Source organism: Nanorana parkeri, unplaced genomic scaffold (assembly GCF_000935625.1).
Source record: "Nanorana parkeri isolate BGI_ZX_2015 unplaced genomic scaffold, ASM93562v1 scaffold1638, whole genome shotgun sequence".
In the NCBI taxonomy this organism is placed as follows: Eukaryota; Metazoa; Chordata; class Amphibia; order Anura; family Dicroglossidae; genus Nanorana; species Nanorana parkeri.
Window position 1 is genome coordinate 133,565 of NW_017307906.1, and position 20,206 is coordinate 153,770.

Sequence of the window (20,206 nt, forward strand, 5' to 3'; positions counted from 1 at the left end):
CTTAACCCCATAGTTCTCCTTTAAAGGAAAGGGACACCACATTGTTTTTCCCCTATCATGCTTTTAAAGGATAAAGATTACAGTATTTGCCCAGATAACTGACACCACCTTCTCCCATACATGCATACTTACCGAGATCCGACCATTGCATCCAGTGGCGGACCTAAGGAACCGGCTCTTACAATGCCTACCCTGACGTTACTATTCATGCATTTCTGTATAGAGGACTACAACCCCCAGCAATACTCTCTACAGAAATGCAGAATGGTAATGGCCATAGGAGACTACAACTTCCAGCAATACTCTCTACAGAAATGCAGAATAATTCCATCAGTTATAGAGGACCACAAAAAAAATGCCACAGAAATAAGGCACATACAGTAGATAACATCATCACCTCATCTCCTCCCCGTGGCGGGAACATCATGTAGCAGGGAGAGGCGGCGTGCTGTGTAATTAGGAAGCTGCTCGCTGGGTCCTCCCGGCTGAGGCCCTAGCACTGCCTGAACATGTGCCTGAAGGCTTCTCTGCCTCACTCCAGCCTCACTGCCGGACGGCCAGCGGGGTGGGCGGCAGCCGGCCCCCTCACCATCTCTTGCCCTATCCTGCCACTGGTCTGGTGCCTGGGTCTGCTGGGCCCCCCCCAGGCTCAGGCCCAGGTGCACCTGCATTGGCGTAGTTCCACCCCTGATTGCATCCTCTGTTGTTTATTCACATCCTGTGCCCCACAGGTGCATTACAGCCCAATAGACGTAAAGTCTTGCCAGTTAAGCAATGAGAGGCCACACTGTCTGTTAACCCAACATGGTATCCCCCCGACTATGTAACACGGTATCCTCCGGTCACATCACCGTCCACCAACCGCAGTTAGCCAAGATTGATGCGTTTCAGGGGCAAGCCCCTTTTTTCTACCCCACAGTCGGGGGGATACCATGTTGGGTTAACAGACAGTGTGGCCTCTCGTTTGTTGTTAATGCCGGATGAAAACGTTTGTTTGTGAGTACTTTTATCCCTTGTTTTATTTATTGCAATAAACGATTTTACACACGGAGGTGGCGCTCTGTTCCCTTTTGGTTTCTATGTTCGTGGTGCAAGCCCCAGAGCCTTGGATGAGCAGTCCCTCAAGTCTGTGTGAAAAACTGTGATAAACTGTTGAAAACTTTGGGGTCTATTCACTAAGCTGCCGTAGGCAGCCGAGTGAATGAGCGACCTAAAGCGAAGTGAGCCGAACGCTGTTCGGCTATTCACTTCAGGCTGGTACGGCTGATTTCAGCTGTATATCGGCTGAAATCAGCCGTACATCGCGTGGCTTCGGGTCGGCCGAACATGCTCAGCAAGGAGCAACATCTGGATCGACAGGCTACTCGCTGCTGTTCGATCTATTCTTATAGATGCCGAACTGCAGTGAATAGCCGAATAGACCAATGCTCGGCTGTTCTGCTCGGTTCCTCTGTGGGACCGAGCAGAACAATAAAATAGTTAAAAAAGTAGAAAAACAAAAATAGAAAACGATTGAGCGGAGCTAGCAATGACAGCTAGCTCCGCCCAACAGTTTTCTATTGGCCGGCAGTTCTGCTGCCGTAAAAAAAAAAGAAAAAAGAAAACTCTGCCGGGCGCTCCGGGAGTCTTCCGCTCCCGGCCGGCAAGGAGAGAAACACTGCTTTTTTTTTAGCCATGGGAATGCATTGCTAGATTCCTATTGGCTATTTCAATTTGCAATAGCCAATAGCAAACTAGCATTGCACCCGCCCTGTGCTGCTCTCAGTAGTGGGGACCTGATGGGGAACTGCAGCAGAGGGCGGGTGCAATGCTAGTTTGCTATTGGCTATTGCAAATTGAAATAGCCAATAGGAATCTAGCAATGCATTCCCATGGCTAAAAAAAAAGCAGTGTTTCTCTCCTTGCCGGCCGGGAGCGGAAGACTCCCGGAGCGCCTGGGAGAGTTTGCTGTCTGGAGATCAGTGTCCCTGGTTAGCTGCTAACCAGGGACGCTGATCTCTCTGCAAGTGGCCAGAGCCAGCCAAGTTTACGGCTGGCTCCGCCCAGATGTCAGAAGCAGGCTGACGGCCGACCAGCTTTGGTTTTCAGGGCGGCTCAGCCGAGTTCGGCTCGACTGAGCCACTCGGCCAAGTTCGGGAGCTGTACGGGTTATAGTGAATAGCCCGTACAGCAGCCCTTCGGTTCTACTGAACAAGAAATCAAGCAAACATATTTCAAGAAGATGCCAGTCTGAAGACAGCTGAGATCATAAAAAGTCCATAGGAAGCCACCATCATCTGATCAGCCAAAAAACTGGGACTAAGCAAGATGCCACCTGAAAAGATTTAAGGATTTTTTTTGAAATTAGCGGAAATACAACATCCAAACATAAAAAGTAACTTTGGTATGCCCCACCCGTGTGGGCAACTCTGAGATGGATAAGGGCACATACAAATTATGAAACATGGTGGCGTAAATAAGGAGTAAACCAATTATACAGTATGCAAAGTTAGGCTGCTGCCCAAGTCAGACTAAGCAAATACCCATGGGCAAGAGAAGGATATAGCGAGAGAAAGAAAAGAAAGAAAGATTTAGGGGAGGCAAGAAGGGGGAAAGAGAGAGCAATAGATAAGTTACCAGAGCTGTAAGGGCCATTAGGCTTTGCAAGTGATCTGCTCCTGAAGTGAGGGTATGAAATCAGGACCCACCTCAGGACCCCAGCATATTCCAGAAAGTCTTAGATGGGCAAAATAAGACCAGCAATACCCCCCACACACACAGAAATCGGTCTGTCCTGCCCAGATCCACAGCCACCAAGTGTTCCATGTGCATCAAGTCATTCATTATGTCAGCCCATGAGGCAAGAGATGGAAAGGTAGATATTTCCACTGTCTAGAAATCATGGTGCAGGCCGCTATTTGACAGAAATGCAAAATATCCTTAAGTAACCAGGGGTCATGGAGAGGAGAGCCACCTCCGGGGTAGCCTTTACATCAGTCCCCTGCATTTTATTGTATGCTTGAAATAACTGCTGCAGGAATGGTTGGATCTTCTCACCACTCCACCAGATATTTATATAAACTCCACGGCACTGAGTGCACCGCCAGCAGACCTCCAGAGAGCATGGGAATATAGGGTGAAGTATAGTTGGGCATTTGTACTATCTGGAAATAAGTTTATATTTTTTTCTCCTGAAAATAGCTAGAAATATATTTTGAGTGTGTAAGAATATAGGCCTTAGTCCAGTCTGCCTCAGAAAACTATCTACCCAGAGAACATTCCCATAATGCCTCAAACAAGGGTTTACCATGGCAGGCCGCCTCTCTCAATAGGGCATATGTCACCAGATCCACTCCTAGGGGATTATGTGTGGAGGTGCACAAGCATTCAAAAGAGGTAAGTTGATGGGCCAGTACAGCTTGCTTCGACAAAATTGGAAGACTGCACCTGAGGAACTAATGTAGAAGAGAGTTCTCCTGTGGAGGGATTAAGTACGTGCCTCTCTTGTAGTTGCGAGATGCGAGAATGTGCATGAAGACAGGCCTGAGGCTTGGACAGAATGGGTGTAAGAGGTCCAGGTCTTGGAGATAAGCCATAGGAGATGGACAGAGCATCCCATTCTCACAGAAGGGATTCAGTGAGATAAGGGAAGGGAGAGACAGATGGTCGGTAAGCAGGATCGACCCAGGGGAGGACTCACAGGACAAGAGGTAAAAAAGATCTTCTTCCAATAGGGTTCCTATATTGCCAGATGGAGGTTAAAGCCAATCAAATAAATGAGCTAAAACTTCTGCCCCGTGATAAAGTTTGAAGTCAGGAAAGCCTAGGCCTCCAGCAGATTTAGGTCCAATTTATATTTTGGTGTTTATTCTAGGAACAGAGGAACCTCACATAAATTTTATAGAAGCCAAATGTAAACCATGAAAGAAGGAAGTGGGAAGAGGAATGGGTACAACCTGGAAGAGGTAGAGGAGACAGGGGAAAATGCCCATTTTAAGAACCTTTACTCTACCCAGCCATGAGAGAGGGAGAGACTGCCAAGTGGAGAGATCTGAAAATATACGATCAGTCAGCTTTCTGTAGTTAAGGTCAAAAAGCATATGGGGGTCTGAAGCAATGAGAGTACCTAAGTAGGGAATGGCTTTCGGTTGCCAATGAAACGAAAACACAGTCTGGAGACGTTTTAAGACATCTGAAGGTAGGGAAATATTTAAAAAGTCAGATTTAGAGGTATTCCCTTTGAAATTACTAAGATCACCAAATCAAGCTGTTAGGGTTCCAATTTTAGCGTTCCCCGGGATTTGATCGTGCTACCAGCCTCAGACAAGTACTTGGGAATAAAGAATCACACCAAATTGTGTATCCACTCTATATTAAAGGGTTTATTGTTAAAACAAAAGATCATATGGACAGTGAAAGGGGTCAGTGAAAGTGATGACAGAGCATAAACCAATGGAAAGACATACATGTATAGAAAACTAATTATAATAATATGGACCATAGAGGAACTACAAAGAAGGAAATGAGCTGAACACCTTCAATGCTATATGTTTCTTTTACACAAAGATAAAGAAAAGTTATTATCATTTTGGAAACAACTAAACTAGTTTCTGTAGAAAACACAATTTTCTCTTATTCAAACATTAACTATGTGTATACCAGAAGCAGACAAATGGGGTAATTTTGCCATTTCACAAGCAAACTCTTGGAGGATGTTGGGGATGCTATCAGTAGAGATGGAAATATATAAAAGGAGGTAATCCACATAAAAAGCAAGCTTATGATGGTGGGATCCTAGTGGAAAACCTTGAATGGACGGGTTTTTTCATAATGCTTCATTGTAAGAATGATTTAAGAAAGTTTTAACAGAAAGTTATTGGGATTTTAAAAATGTAGCGGTTAATCATGCAGTGAGGGCACAATTTCTTAAAGGACTAAAGCCAAAGAAGGAAATACTAGAAAAAGGACTTTTTCGCATTACAGGACATGTATAATATATTTGTTACATTGACTAAAAGCATGTAGGCAAAATAAACAGTGACATTTTGTATATATTAAACTCTGCATTTCTAAATAAGGTGCATTGCAGACACAACCTGCCTCCTATTAGTTGTATTTAGGCTTTAGGAAAACAGTAATGAACTTTACTCTTTAAATGTCTAAAATTATCCGCTTTGTCCTTCTTATACCGGTAATAATAATTTTCCACAAACTGAAAAACAAACAAGTTACATGTGGAATGTTTCCCAGCGCTGGTGGCCAGACTATAAAACACCAGTGCACCAGCACAGGGTTACTAAACGTAGTTGGACAACCAGTTCACAATGCTTAGACTGCTAGTGCTTGCCGCTCTTGTCCTTTGTGGTAAGCTCTTTCATTGCCAAATATGTGTTGACAGCCACCAGAGCTCTCATAGCCTTTCTTTAACATCAGGCAGGCCAGGAATCATACTGTCCACACATGTTGCAGTTATGTAATCTGATTTGGGTATCAGTACAGTCAGTAATATTCACTTGAACTGCACTGATTTTCTATAATTATGTTTAAAAAAAAAAATCCTTCCTCATGAAGGATTGCTCACCTAGACCCCCACTGCTATCCCTGAGCAGAGAGCTAGCAGGTCCGGCCAATAGTTAGCTCAGAAGACTGAACTGCTCTCTAAAGAGCAGAATATGCTCTTTTTGCATATCTATTGTTTTTGTGTTTAGACAAGCTTTACACCATCCAATATTGTATACATCTAGTGAAATGTTTTGTTGCCTACCTTGATTTTTACATACTGTCTCATTGGCTACTCTGATTGTCTACCACACAACAATCTACCCATCCCCAACTAGTGATAAACCTGGAGAATCTGTAATTATCTAACTGTATGAAGCCCTCTTTTTCTTCCCACAGGACACTGTGCTGACCCCCGATTCATTGAGGACACTACAAGAGTTGTAGGAGGTTCAAATGCTGCTGCAAATTCCTGGCCCTGGCAGGTAAGTCCCAAGTCTTGGGAGATCAAAATTGCCCAGGACGTTTCATTTTCTATATTTTTGATGTCACTAGTTGATTCCACTGCTGTCTAGCATGGTGGATTGCATTAATGTATGTGTTCCCCTGTTTCTTTAATTATGTACATAATTACTGCCATACATGGAGTCGGATATCTGTGAGCAATGTGGCTTGTTTGAGCAATGCTTATGATGAACAGACTGTATTAGGGTGAAGTAACTGGGAGCCCCAGTTGTTTTTCTTTTTAGATATTTTCCACCATATTTTGTCCCAAGGAATACTTTTTCTGTACTGCCAACGGCAGAGAAACACTGAGACAGGCACCAGAACAAACACAAGCAGATCACTTATTGCTTGCTTCTCTTGTGAAAAAAACTGCCCAAAAATAGCCAACCTTAGGCTGGCTACAGATGAGCACATGTCCTAATTTATTAAAACAAAATCTGGGCTTTGCCCTTTCTTCTAGTGCACATCACTAAATTCTTTCCAAATTATGTAATCATTATAATTAGGTAACTGTCTTCAGAAAAGAGTAGACAGCCTGAGTGCATGTTAAAGGTCAATCCAATAGGCATAATATGCAGCATCTTGTATTCTACTTTGTTTGCATTATTCCGGTTAGCTAGGCAGATTTCATGCATTATACAGACTGTTCATCATTAACCTTTAGATTGGCTGTTATGCTACATGTGCAATCAGTCCATACATATCCAGAAGAGCTGACAACATTATGGGCTTCATTTATAAAGGTTCTTCCTGGCTATGCTGTTAGGATGGCACTGGCACCCCTAGATGGTGCTGATGAGTTGGAAATTCCTATACTCACTAGCACCATCAGGGGGTAGAAGTTTGATAAATGCAGCCCCATGTGACATGTAATAGAAATTATTGGAAACATGGTTACTTAAGTAGTTGGAATCATTTACTCACTACTGTACAGTTATGTTAGTATTCACCTCAGACTGCATGTATGAGGTGATAGAATGTTTATTTGTAAAGGTCACTAAACTCCAATGTGAATCCATTTATCAGTCATAATTAAAGGTTATCTAAACCCAAAAACAAAAATGTAATATAATGCAGCTTACCAATCTTTAAATGCATCGGCTGCATAATTTGTTTTAGTCTTTTTTTCCTTTATTTTCACCTGATGATCCAGCCAGACCGAGCTGTCCAGCACAAGTGCAAGTTAAAGGTTTGAGACAAACAATTTACTCTGACAGGGTTGCTTACTAGGAATGGGCATAGGCTTGCTACAAACTAAGTTTGCCCAAGTTTACTCAAGCCCCAAAAAAACTGTCAGTGACACATCCCCTTCCAGGCCCAAAAAGCTGCTGTCTAGGCATTCCCTGACCCACAGCTACCCAAAACAATGCCCTGGCCGCAGATTCCTTTTCACCAGAAGAAAATAAAGGAAAAAAGCTTGGAAAAACCCCTAGTGCAGCCACTACATTTAAAGAATAAGTCTACTTACAGACAACGTGCACTTATTTATTTTATTGCTCCCCTCCCCTGACCTAAACAGACCCACCCCTACTGTCTGCAGACCTATACTTACAGAGATCCAAGGGCCACTGCTCCGCTGTTTATTGACATTTAGCGCTGCAAGTCTCCTTCTCTTGGCCACATCCATCTCCCTGCTGGCAGGTGGCCCCATACAATTCTAATGTGCAGGTGTGGCCAGCAGAGAGAGCATTGCAGTGCTGGAAGTAAACGATAGAAGTACTGTGTCTGTTGCATCTCAATGAGTACAGATCTGCTGAGGGGAAGTGTGTGATCTTTTAGCTCGGGTTAAAGGACAAAAGGTACTTATACAGTGGCGTTACTATAGGCATAGCAGCCCAAGCGGCTGCTAAGGGGCCGCGGGGGTGGAATGGGGCCCCATTAGGTTGCTGAGGCAAATTAAGAACATGTGAAGATAATACAGTACTGTATGATTAAGGGTTGGAGTGGTGGCAATTGATGACAACTCTAATCCACTGTAAAGTCTACAGTGTAAAGACAAATTAAGATACACAAGAGGAGGTTTTGGGATCTTGGAATCGTTAACCACAGTTCAAAGAGAGGTCATCAGAGGGGCCCCATCACATTTTTTCTATGGGGGGGCTGTGATCTGTAGTTACGGCTCTGCACTTATCCTTTAAGAATTGGCAAACTGCAATATATTACATTTTTTCTTTTGGCTTTAGATACACTATAAGTGTAAAGAGTATGTTATTTCTTACTGTATACAGAGGCCCTAAATATACAGCATGTTTTAATGATACACTCTATTCTGAAAGAATTCAGCATCAGTATCTGCAGGCTTGTACAAACATTTTATATGCTTCAAGTAGTCTTTAAAGTAGATTTAAACTTAATCTTTTAAATATCATATAAGCTTTAACAGGTCATTTCAAAAGTTATTTTTAATATGTTTAAATCTGCAGCTTTTATTAACATAATACTTGGTGATCCTGCACCTATTTAACAGTGGCGTCACAAGGGGGGTGCGGGGGGGGGTGCGGCCCCGCACCCGGGTGACACCATTGGAGGGGTGACACCAAAATGACTTACAGTCATTTTGGTGTCACCCCCCTCTGAAAAGTCGGGCACTTGGTCATGGACCGAACGCCCGACAGTATCAGGAGAGAGGAGGGGACCCAGCTGCATACCTTATCCCGCCGGGTGACTGTCCCCTCCTCTTTCTGCCGGCGTCCATCACCAAGATGGCCGCCGCAGGTATCAGAATACTGCCGCGCATGCGCGATGACGTCATCTCGCACACGCGTGGTGACGTCACGCAAATGCGCAGTGACGTCTCGGCAGGGTGACACTCGGACACCGCTCCGGGTGTCACCCAGCCTCGGGACGCCCCTGTATTTAACCATCCCGTTACAGGGTGACAATACTCTCTCGCTGTCCCCTAGTTGTGTTCTTGCATTGTCACCCTGTCACATTGGCTTTCAACACACATACACAGCCATGCCCCACTGTTGTCACCACCTGGTGATCTGTCCTGACAAATGTTATGCAGCCATCGCTGGAGCACATGCTTGTAGACAGGAAGTAGCTCCAAAGAGGCTGCGGCAGATCAGAAGCACTAAAATGCAACAAAGCATGGAAAAAAGTGAAAAAACTGTTGGGATTTTATTCTTAAAAACACTATTGTTTATTATACACAGTGCAATAGCAAACTGAATGTCACTCAGTTATGATTTACATCTACTTTAAAGCACTTTTTAGCTCTAGTCAGGGAGTGCTGGATAGAGATCAGATACCTATGCTGAGAGGAATACAGAGGTTGCAATTGGTTAACTTCCTTTGAAATTGCTATTTGCCTGCCTGTCTTGCAGATCCAATGGCTTCAACATCTTTGGAGCCACCGATTCGGAACCAGCAGGCAGGCAGTGAAATTAGCAGACCTGAACTGCATACAGCTAGCGAGTCAAAGTACCGAAGCCACTAGATAACCATCTCAGCCAACTAGTATTTTTAGAAGGAGAGTTCAGCAGTAGCAGTCGGTGAGCATTTCTTGGTTTATTAATCAAGAACAAGTATTCATGACTGTTTATATATGCATAGTTGTTCTAGGTCAGTAACTCAGGAAGAATTGAAGCTGCAAAAGGGTTAAGTGCTCATTTTGGTCTATGGGCTAAAATAAAGAAGATATACTCAACTGATCTTCAGTACTGCGGCAGTGACTGCTCACCTTGCTCCCTCTCCACTCCAGCTGGTATGTCCCTTGGTGTCTTCATGTCTAATGGACCTGCATTAGATGTGATGACCTCACGGGTCCTCGACCGTTGGAGACCAGGAAAGGAGAGGCTAGACAGGTCTAGCAGCCAGGCGAGAACGAGGATCAGCCCCCTAGGCCTAAACCAGCAGTTAATCCTTGCAGTGCGATGATTGCCCCACTGTAAGTGTTAATTTTTATGATTCCAAGAGTCCAAGAGTCCTCGCAACATTGTCTTTCAAGAATTATTTTATTTTTGATCTATAGACAAAAGATGTAAAAATGCATTTTTTTTCTGATTTGACTAGTGTTAGTTTTAGAAAAAAGTAGTTTTACTGAAACACAGTACTCATATTCTATAATTCAACACATTGTTACACTGTATTACTCAAGGACACTTACAGACTATCTGCAAGTGTCATTTTACACAGAAGCAACTGTATTTTGACAGCCGCTCATGCTATGTAATACATAACAATTCCCAGCTGTCATTTTAACAGCCGGGAAGAGTGGTGTCAGGGGGAGAGGAGCCAAACATAGGGTACTTGCTAGGGATATACCGATACCGATACTACTGTAGTATCGGTGCCGATACCAAGTATTTGGGCGAGTACTCGCCCTCGCCCAAATGCTCCGATACTTACCCCCGATACCAGAACTTCCGGTCAGAGGGAGATTTCCCTCTGACCGGCAATGCTGTAAAGGGAGAATGGAGGGCATATCTCATACAATTAATAGTAAAAGGAACCGTTAGCTGTAGCTATATGCATATTTTTTATCAAAATTCAAACTGGTAATATAATTAACATACTCAAGAAAAATATCTGGTAAGATTAGGCTAGGTCACAGGGATGAAAAACCAATTCATCCTTTAAAAGCATCATTGAAATTTAAGGTGGAAGAAAAGTACATGTTCTGATATAAGACGTAAAACAGAATGTTTGCAACAGATGCCACAGGCGTATTATTTGTGTGTGTGTGTGTGTGTGTGTATTTACATATTTCTCAATTGCTGATGGAAGTATGTACAGCATACACATCATTTCATGTTTGTATTATCATCCATTATATCACATACTTGTATATATATTAGCAATATCTATTTAAAGGATGCCATAATGGAAAGATGTTGATAAGCAAAACATTGCTGCACTGTAACATTAAATACAATTTTCAATTGAACTTTCATACAAAAACCTCATCAGAACATTCGATAATGCCATCAGAGACTTTAAGAATCTCATTCGAAAATTTTGTTTGATGTTAACATTTGATTTTGGAAATGAATGGAGTTTCTCCAATTAAAACCACAATTACTGTTAGAATTTCGTTTGAGAAAAATATTTCTGCTCCTATGATTTTTCATCAGTACGGTTAAAATTGATCATTGATTTAACCTTATTAACGATTAAAAAATCAAAGGGGTTTTTTTAGAACAAAATTCTACTGGTGAATAGCGAGCCTAATTCTAAGAATAATTAATTTCAACAGATTTTTTATTATAATGGCATGTTTTCTTTATCCAGATCTCTCTGCAGTACCTGTCTGGCAGCAGCTGGTACCACACCTGCGGAGGTTCCCTGATCCGTGCTAACCGTGTCCTGACTGCTGCTCACTGTGTGGACAGGTAACAAGGCATACATAGAGAGAAATGCTCTTTTTTTTTGTAATGTAAATTTTAAAAAGGGGGGAGGTAGAGTTAACAAGGGCAGTTGCCAAAAGCACAGGGGATCAAGGGTCACAAAACCACAATGGGAATACAAAATTTGATGGAAGCCTATGCTGAGTAAAATACACATTGTCAGTGCTAGAGATGAGGCTGGGCTTGGTTCGCCCCAAGCATGTTTGAAACTCTGGCTGCCACCCTCTCCTTCTGACCCAATCAGTGTGACGTATAGCTGCGCAGCAGGAAATGCGCCTCCCTGCAATTGACTGGGTCCAGAGGGGGTGGCGGTCAGAGTTTTCAGCAGGCTTGGGACAAGCCCAGTCTAATCACTAGTCATCGCTGTCCTCTTTTACTGAAAATGATAGTTGCCTTGTTTGTATGCTGTTTCAGTGGATTCAATACTTTGACCTGTAACAAGAATGCAGATCAGGAGTTTTGCCTTAACTCTGACTTTGCTGTATCCACATTGGATTCATGCTTGTTCTGGGTCAGTGACTCAAAAAGTATATAGTCATCTTTACAGCCATACACCTACCATTTTCATCAGAAGGTCAGCAATGTCAGCCCCTACATTTCCAACATTTCCCTTAAAGAGATTTGTGCAAACAGATGATAACCGAAGCTAATTTCGCACTAATTAGATTTTTACCAGAATTGCCAATACCATGGGTAATATATGGAGAATCTGTAATACATATACCAAATGAGCATTTGCATGAACTTTACTATTAAAGCTAGGAGGACATGGCTTATTTTAGAAAGGCTAGATATTATTTTGGATATATTGGGACTTCTACATCCTTGTAATAATAGGAACACTATGTTTCTTGAATTTCTTGGAACTAAGAAATAAGAAAACTACTATATTAACATAATAAGAACATGGGCAAACACTGACCATCATCAATGATAGCTATGTTTTTTTCTCATTTCTCATTTAACATATGCATACACATACAAGTAGCATTCTTTATTTCCCTTCTACAGAGTTGTCTCCTTCCGTGTGGCGCTTGGTGATCACAACCTTAGTGTGAATGAAGGAACTGAACAGATCATCGCTGTGTCCACCATCAGGAAGCACGCCAGCTGGAACCCTAACAGCGTGGCTGCTGGGTAAAGACATATTGTGGTTATCTATTTCTCCATATCATCTTGATATCATCATAAATGAACTGATGAAAAATATTTCAAATGCATACAACACAGAAAACCAAAAGTATAAAATACTCTGGGGTATATTATTTAAGCAGTAAATGTGACAATCACCAAATATTCACTGCAGGTGTGTCTTCCTGGTGCTTTAAATGACAGTGATTTATTAATTTGCAATGATTGTGTGGTGAATGTCACACGCTTGCTCTACATACTGACAGCTGAGGGATCATGTAACCGCTAGCTGCTTAGTTCACCTTCTCCTCCCTGCAGAGAGCAATAACTGTCAGTCACCAATCCCGCAGGGATTCCCCCTCTCCTCCCTGTTCCTCCAGTGCTCATTGGGGGGACAGACATAAGAAGGGGTGAGCACAGCTGATTCTGGCACTACAGAGGCAGAGCCAGCTGTCAGCTTATTTTTTGGAATCCTTCCCAACTGCAGTGTGGCTCTGCACTGTCAACAGCAGGGAGCAGCCCATTATATGCTGGCTTTGAGTACCAGGAGTACATTAGTAAATATACTGCTATGGTCCAAAAGAGAAGAAATGCCAAAAAAAGGTTTTGCTTTACTTCTCTGCTGTGCAAAAATTCTTGTGAAGGTGTGAAGTTGTTGCCCATAACAGCCAATTAGGTTTCATTCATCAAGCTGAAGAAGTCGATATTGACTGTTAAATTACCAACCATTCCATTAGAAAATTAAATACAGCTACAAAGAGACTGCCAGGGTCAAGTAGGTGAGTTGTGCTCAGTTGTTCAAATAATTTACAATAGCTGACTGTAAATTTTCACATCTGGTAAAAAAATCAGAAAAAAGAGACCTTTTGCCTCAGTGTATTATGTGTGTTAAGAGTGTAGGCTGCAATTTGTAAAGAATGACCTGAGATTAGTTGGCAGAGATATGGAGTAGCAGTGTAGGTGCATTGTGTGCTGATCATTTAAAGAATTGAAAGAAGAAAGTGCCAATTTCTGTTGGTTTTAGGTTTTTACTTACTGTACCTGAGCCTCCATATTGTTCGCCCTTTTACTGCAATTGTCACATTTGTGTTAATTCCCAAAAATGTAAACCGCTACACAACAGCATACCCCACTGACCTTAGACAATAGAAATACATCAGTCACAGTCGAAGCAGCACTTGTGTCTTCCAAATGGAATAATAGAGTGCAAAAGCAACATGAGGGTTTCCAACTCTCCTATATAAATGTAAATGCAAATGTACAGTTTGTAGTACACCTCAAGTCACTCATTTCAAAGTAAGCAGAGTAACAACAGAAACAGTTTTCAGCAAACCATGCTCTTTGACAAGCTAATTACTATTACATTCCATAGATATAGCAAACAGACAGGAAATTACATCACACTTGTAAGCATAGCTACATCTACAAACATAGCCCATCTAAACGGAAAACGTGTATACATCAACTATTCCATCCAAAATGTCAGATAATCTAAAAAAGGTTAAAATAGTTTAAACGTTAAAATGGTTAAAATAAGCCTAATTAGCAAAAAAAATGCTATCCTAAAAAACAAATCTCATACAAAAGCATACAGATCGTATATTCGAATTAACCGTCTGGGAGTGTGCTGAGATTGTGTATACAAAACATTTATTTTTTGAACAATAAGATATAATCGCCACCTCTACGCAGTTTGGGAAAGTGGTCTATTATTTTAACCCCTTCGTGACGGGAGACGTACAGTGTACGTCCCGTCACAAAGTGGCTATATGACTGGCCACGTACACTGTACGTGCCGAGTTATATTAGCCTCTGTAATGCCGGTAACTGCTGATTCTCAGCAGTTCCAGTCATTAATTAATGCCTCACTATTGAGACATTCATTAATGAAATAGTTAAGCTTTTTTAAAAGCTTCTTTCTTTCATTAATGAAAGAATGAAGCCTTTACATTCAGATACGGGTTCGCTAAATAGCGATCCCGTATCTGACAGCTGAAGATAGCAGAGAGGTAGCAGTGACTCACCTCTCTGCTATTCGTTTTGACAGCTGGAGAGCCTGGCCCATGTTAAATGATACATTTCAACCAGTTGACATAGTGAATGACCTGCCTCCATAAAATGTCTTACCACAAGAAGTTCTATGTGGTTGAAAGTAGGGATGCAGCGATACCGATACTAGTATCGATATCGGTGCTGACTCCGAGTATTTGGGCGAGTACTCGTACTCGCTCCGATACCTAGCACGAGTACTTCTGGTACCAGGAAGCCCAATTGGCCGGGAAGTGGCTCCATGCTCTCTCGTCACTTGTGATGAGAAAGCATGGAGCCAACTTCCCGGCCAATCAGGAAGCCGGGCAGCGTGTAATGACGCGCTGCCCGGCTTCTTGATTGGTCGGGAAGCTGGCCAATCAGGAAGCTGGCCTTGTGAGGTAAGGTTACCTTACCTTAGTATGTGCAGCCTGTCACCCCCGGGGGCCTCTCCAGCGAGAACGCGGCCTTCCTCGGGTACCAAGCTGGAGCAGTCTGGCCGGCCAATCAGGAAACCTGGCCCCGTGTAATGATGCAACGCCCTGCTTTCTGATTGGCTGGGAAGCTGGCTTCATGCTCCCTCGTCATCTCGAGTCTTTACACGCTGCCCGGCTTCCCGGCTAATCAGGAAGCCAGGTGGTGAGTTATTACACGCCACCTGGCTTCCTGAATGGGACTTCCGTTACTCGGTAATTGGTATCGGCGAGTACCGAAAAAAATTATCGGTACTCGTACTTGGTACAAAATACCGGTATTGGTGCATCCTTGGTTGAAAGGAATAAAACACTTGTGTTGTCAGATTCTGTCTCATGGTTTTTGTGTGGTTTCCCCAATACATTTTAAATCGCCCAGATGTAACACACATATGTCGACTGACATGTCAGGAAGTGCCTTTGTATACACAGTATATATTATATACTATAAAAAATACATTGGTTTGCTTTTTAAGGATGTGGTAATTATTTTATATCATGTGATCTCTTTTTAGTTTTGATATTGCCATCCTCCATCTGGCTTCAAGCGCGAGTCTGAATAGCTTTGTTCAACTGGCTAGTCTGCCAGCTGATGGCGCTGTATTGGCCAACAACTACGACTGCACCATTACTGGATGGGGAAGAACCTCCAGTAAGTATTTTTGTAAAAGAATCATGTGAACAATTTAATATTAAAACATACCAAATAAGAAAATGCACCTAACAATCAGATTGCACATTTTTGAAGATGAATCAGAAAACAAGTTTATATTTTTGTGTGGCCTACTATTTAGACAAACATTTAGACTTTAGAATTCTTTATAAAATGTGTTCTCTTACAATGCATGCCAAGTGCAGCATCCACTTTGCCAGTCTGCTTGGCCCTGCACTAATTATCTATTAAAAGTCATGTAAATAATACAATTTGTTTTGCTTTTACCTACAGCTGGCGGATCTCTGCCTTCCATTCTCCAGCAAGCTCCACTGCCCGTTGTTGCCCACGCAACCTGTTCTACCAGCTCCTACTGGGGCAGCACTGTGAAGACCTCTATGGTGTGCGCTGGTGGCAATGGAGTTCAGGCTGGTTGCAATGTAAGTTTTATGTTTCTATGTCATCTTTTTTTATTCATTTATTTTTTCCTTTATAAAGTAATATTTATCACTTTTACATCATATTCATAGGGTGATTCCGGTGGACCTCTGAACTGCGCAGTCAGTGGAGTGTTCCAGGTGCATGGTATTGCTAGCTTTGTATCCTCCCTTGGTTGCAATGCTTACCTCAAGCCCACTGTGTTTACTAGAGTGTCCGCCTACATCTCCTGGATCAACAGCGTAAGTATTCCATACATATCAGTATATATTCAGGGCTAGACTACTGTCATCTTCACAGTTGGCATAGATATGTAATGGGAGCTTTAATACATAAAACTGAATGCAAACACACTTAATAAACTATTAATAACCCAGTCAACATAATGTTGCAGTTAACACTAAGCCAAATGAGTTGGTAACATTAAAAAATGACTTTTACATTTTTTTTACAATTTCTACTTTCATAAGCGATTATAGTTAGTCCACACATAACAATTATTTTGGATTTAGTTAGATACAGGTAGAGAAAGTTACCTAACATAGCAACATGCCTGTGAAGAACTAAACCAGTTAGTTCACAGTTTCTCCCACTTGCTCGCGCCAGTAGGAACTGGTCTTCCTCCTACTGTTATAATTAACTTTTTATACTAGAGAAAGAAGTAAGTAGCTTGATGCTCCACTTGCTATTGGATGGAAAGCTTCAGTGGCCAAAAAGAATGCATGAGAGGCAGGAGAAGGAAGGCCAGTTATCAACCAGGAAGCTGTGTCAATAAGAGGACACCAGGATTTTTGGGTACTCTGAACACGCTAGCTTCATGGCCCTAAGGAGACTTTACAAGGTAAGGTAAGCCCACGGATTTGTTTAAGTAGCTTACAGGTCAGTAAGCCCAGGGGTCAGTTTAAGTAGCTCGACATGACCTAAACCTGAATTCATCTGTTGCTATCAGTACACCCTGCTGAAGATATATATCACAACATAAAAAACAAATGTTTAAAAAAAGTGACTCTTCACTCCCCAAACACAAATACGAAACTGAATTTTAGCAAACTTAATTTGCAGTATCCAGAGATAGCCATTCTAGAAAATAGTTTCAGTCATTAGGGAGTTGGTTGCATATGAATTACACCCATACAGCTCTAGATTTATCTGTCATGGACACTAGCCATATTTTTCTATCATGGCTATCACTACAGCATGCTCCCCACCTGTCTAATTACGAAGCATTTCAGTCCCTCTCTCCTCTATGCAGCAAGTGGCCATAATGGAATGGTGCAAAATAGGTCATCTGGCTGCCAAGGTAAACTCTGTGTGGAACTACAGCATGAACAGAGATTGTCTATAATTTTGGGCTCTAACAGCCATTTTGAGAAAGCTTGAGCCTAAGTGTGATGCTACGGGTTACCCAGAACACAATGAGCAACAAAGCCAATGATCCTAGGTGGGTTCTGCTCAGGGGAAAAGGTTCAAAAGTAGCAACAACAGAAAACGTCTCTGACTGTGTGCTCCAACCAGTGGCCATTTTAGGGAGGCCAAATTGTAATTGCCGTTTCCAGGGGAGAGTTCTCCACTTATTCCTTCTGAGGTTAGTTTTCTTGTAGAAGCAAATTATATTATGTTGTTAGCAATAGTCAAGGGCTAAGCTCTGAGCCCCTATTTTTAACATTCTGGAACCCCAGGAAGTACTGAGGACCCAAACATCTAAAACTAAGATGTACATGACTACTTTAAATCCAATAATGCAAAACTAATTATGATTAACTTAAATGTGTATGCTTCATTTTATTTCAGAACATCTAAAGGAAGACTATGGGAAGCAAGGCAGATGGGATTTTTGGAATCCATTGTATTAGTATCGATGGAAATATCTTTGCATAAAAATGTGAATAAAGTTTGTTTCTCACAAGGATTGCTGTCTAGTCCAGTTTTATACAAGGCTTGGTAAATAATGCATACAAATCACCAAACTTAGATTTCTAAGTTCACACAAGCAAAATAAACTACAATCACATAACCTGTTTATAGAAATTAAACATGGGGGTGTATTGGTTCCTAAAGTAATATGTCTACATGGCTCCAGTTTTCCTAAAGTAGCTAAATGTCTTCATTTGATTTCACTGGCAGCTTTTACAATGACATCTCAGTTTATGAGAAGTTAAGAAGTTAAAACAAAAAAATTACCCACCTCTCGGTTTAATTGTTATCTGTTAATCGGGACTCTTTATACACTCTCTTGAACGTCGAAAAGCTCTCTAAACGGTGTGATTATCCAATCAGTTCCCTGGCATCTACAGCTTTGGGAACTCATGATAAGGAGCTCCTACACCTGGGAGTCATGCTTTTACCTATTTTTCTCATTTATTCATGATTTCCAACATATTTTGCAATGGTTTATAGACAACATACACTGAGTGTCCAGATTATTATGACCACCTGATGTTTGTAGGCAAATTAGCTATAATTTTGCGCTGAAGTTGCTAGAGGGCCAGACCATTATAAATAATGAAGCAGGTTGTTTACCACGACAGTAGAAGTGATTTTTTTCTGAAGATATGGGTAAACAACGCGATTTAACAGCCTTTGAACGTGGGATGATTGTTGGCGCTCGGAGCCATGGAGCGAGTATCAGCAAAACAGCAGAATTCGTTAAATGTTCAAGAGCAGCCGTTGTTAAAGTGTTTAAAGACTGGACTGTCAGCCGAAAATCTGGGTCTGAACGTGTGAATTGTGGCCGTCAGCGAGTAGTCAATGTTAGGGCAGAACGGAGAGTGGCAAGACTGGTATAAGACAACAGAAGGGCAACAGTGCATTGTCAGATTCCTCGCATCACCTTACAACATCTCGTGGAGTCACGAGACGGCCCAACGAAGTCATCTCGTGGCCCAACGAAGTACTGATGGGATGGTCATAATAATCTGGCCACTCAGTGTATAATAGAAACATTCACCTTTCCACAACGGATCTTATACAGTGATCTCCATTCTCCTATCATACAGTTACACAACAATCCACTATGGTGAATATTGTCTTGAAAATCAACAATCAACTTGTGAATTTCTGAAGCTTAGTAGGTAACAGCGAAAGCCAAAGAAAACCCATGCAAGTATGTGGGGAACACAGCATGGAAATAGTGCCCTTGGGAAAAATTTAACCGAGGACCCTGTTGTGCAAAGCCACAGTGCTAATCTAAAAGCATATGTCAAAGCAAAAGTTTAAAAAAATCACATCTCTGCAATACATACATATTCCTCAATGTCTTATCTCTTTAAACACACTGCAAGCACAGAGAAATAATTGTTGATATGCCAGAAATATAGTGTGCTCCTACCTTCCTCTTTGACATGATGACACAATGAGTCATCATTGAGTCATAACTTCATCCTTAGGCTGCTCTAAAGCCATACTGTAACCAAATAAAACTCGACCCTGACCACTTCTTAATTATGTGTCTGTTTAGAGCCAGACCGGTGAAGTTTCTGAATATAGGTGGCCTCAAGTGCAGGCCCCTGACATGTCAAGAAGGTTGCATATTAGTTTCGTTCTAATAACTTTGTAAAACATGTCTTACTGCACCTTGCAGCAAAGCATGGTAAACTGTGCACCACTGAGTGCATTTTAAATGACACACTACCGTGCAGGGCTGGATTAGGGGCAACTGATGCCCTAAAAGCAGCCCACCAATGGTGTCCCCCTTAGCCCCTCTATTACTTAACTGATAAGATATGACTCAAAACGTGGTAAAAGTAAAAAAAAAAAAAGTTTCAGGATGTATAAACCTTCTTCAGTTTCCTCCCAGGTCAGCCCCAGGCCCGACCCCACAACTATATTAACCCCTTCATGACTGAGGCCCTTTTTTCAATTTTTGCACCCATGTTATATTCCACATTTTAGGCCTGAAAATGACGTAAAACCCCCCAACATTATATATTTTCTGAATGCCAAGACCCTATAGAATAAAATGGTGGTAGTTGAAAATTTTTATGTTGCGCAATATTAGCGCAACTCCTTATTAAACCCCAAAATTTAGTGACAAATTTAATTAAATGCCCCAAAACACAACAAATTACCCATTTTTTAAATGAAATATAAAAGATGAGGTTACAACGAGTAAAACGATACCCAACATGCCCAGTTTACAGATTGCGTGC

General features: G+C 41.9%; 1 protein-coding gene across 1 annotated transcript in view; it reads left to right on the top strand.

The window, feature by feature from the left end:
* Positions 1-5,303: 5,303 nt before the first annotated feature.
* LOC108799131 (chymotrypsin-like elastase family member 1) overlaps positions 5,304-20,206 on the top strand; it is a 16,098-nt gene continuing 1,195 nt past the window's right edge. The window contains exons 1-7 of the mRNA XM_018570951.1: positions 5,304-5,343; positions 5,878-5,963; positions 11,221-11,321; positions 12,348-12,473; positions 15,484-15,620; positions 15,915-16,060; positions 16,151-16,300. Of these exons, the coding sequence (XP_018426453.1) occupies positions 5,304-5,343; positions 5,878-5,963; positions 11,221-11,321; positions 12,348-12,473; positions 15,484-15,620; positions 15,915-16,060; positions 16,151-16,300 (786 nt within the window). The remainder of the gene's footprint in view (positions 5,344-5,877; positions 5,964-11,220; positions 11,322-12,347; positions 12,474-15,483; positions 15,621-15,914; positions 16,061-16,150; positions 16,301-20,206) is intronic.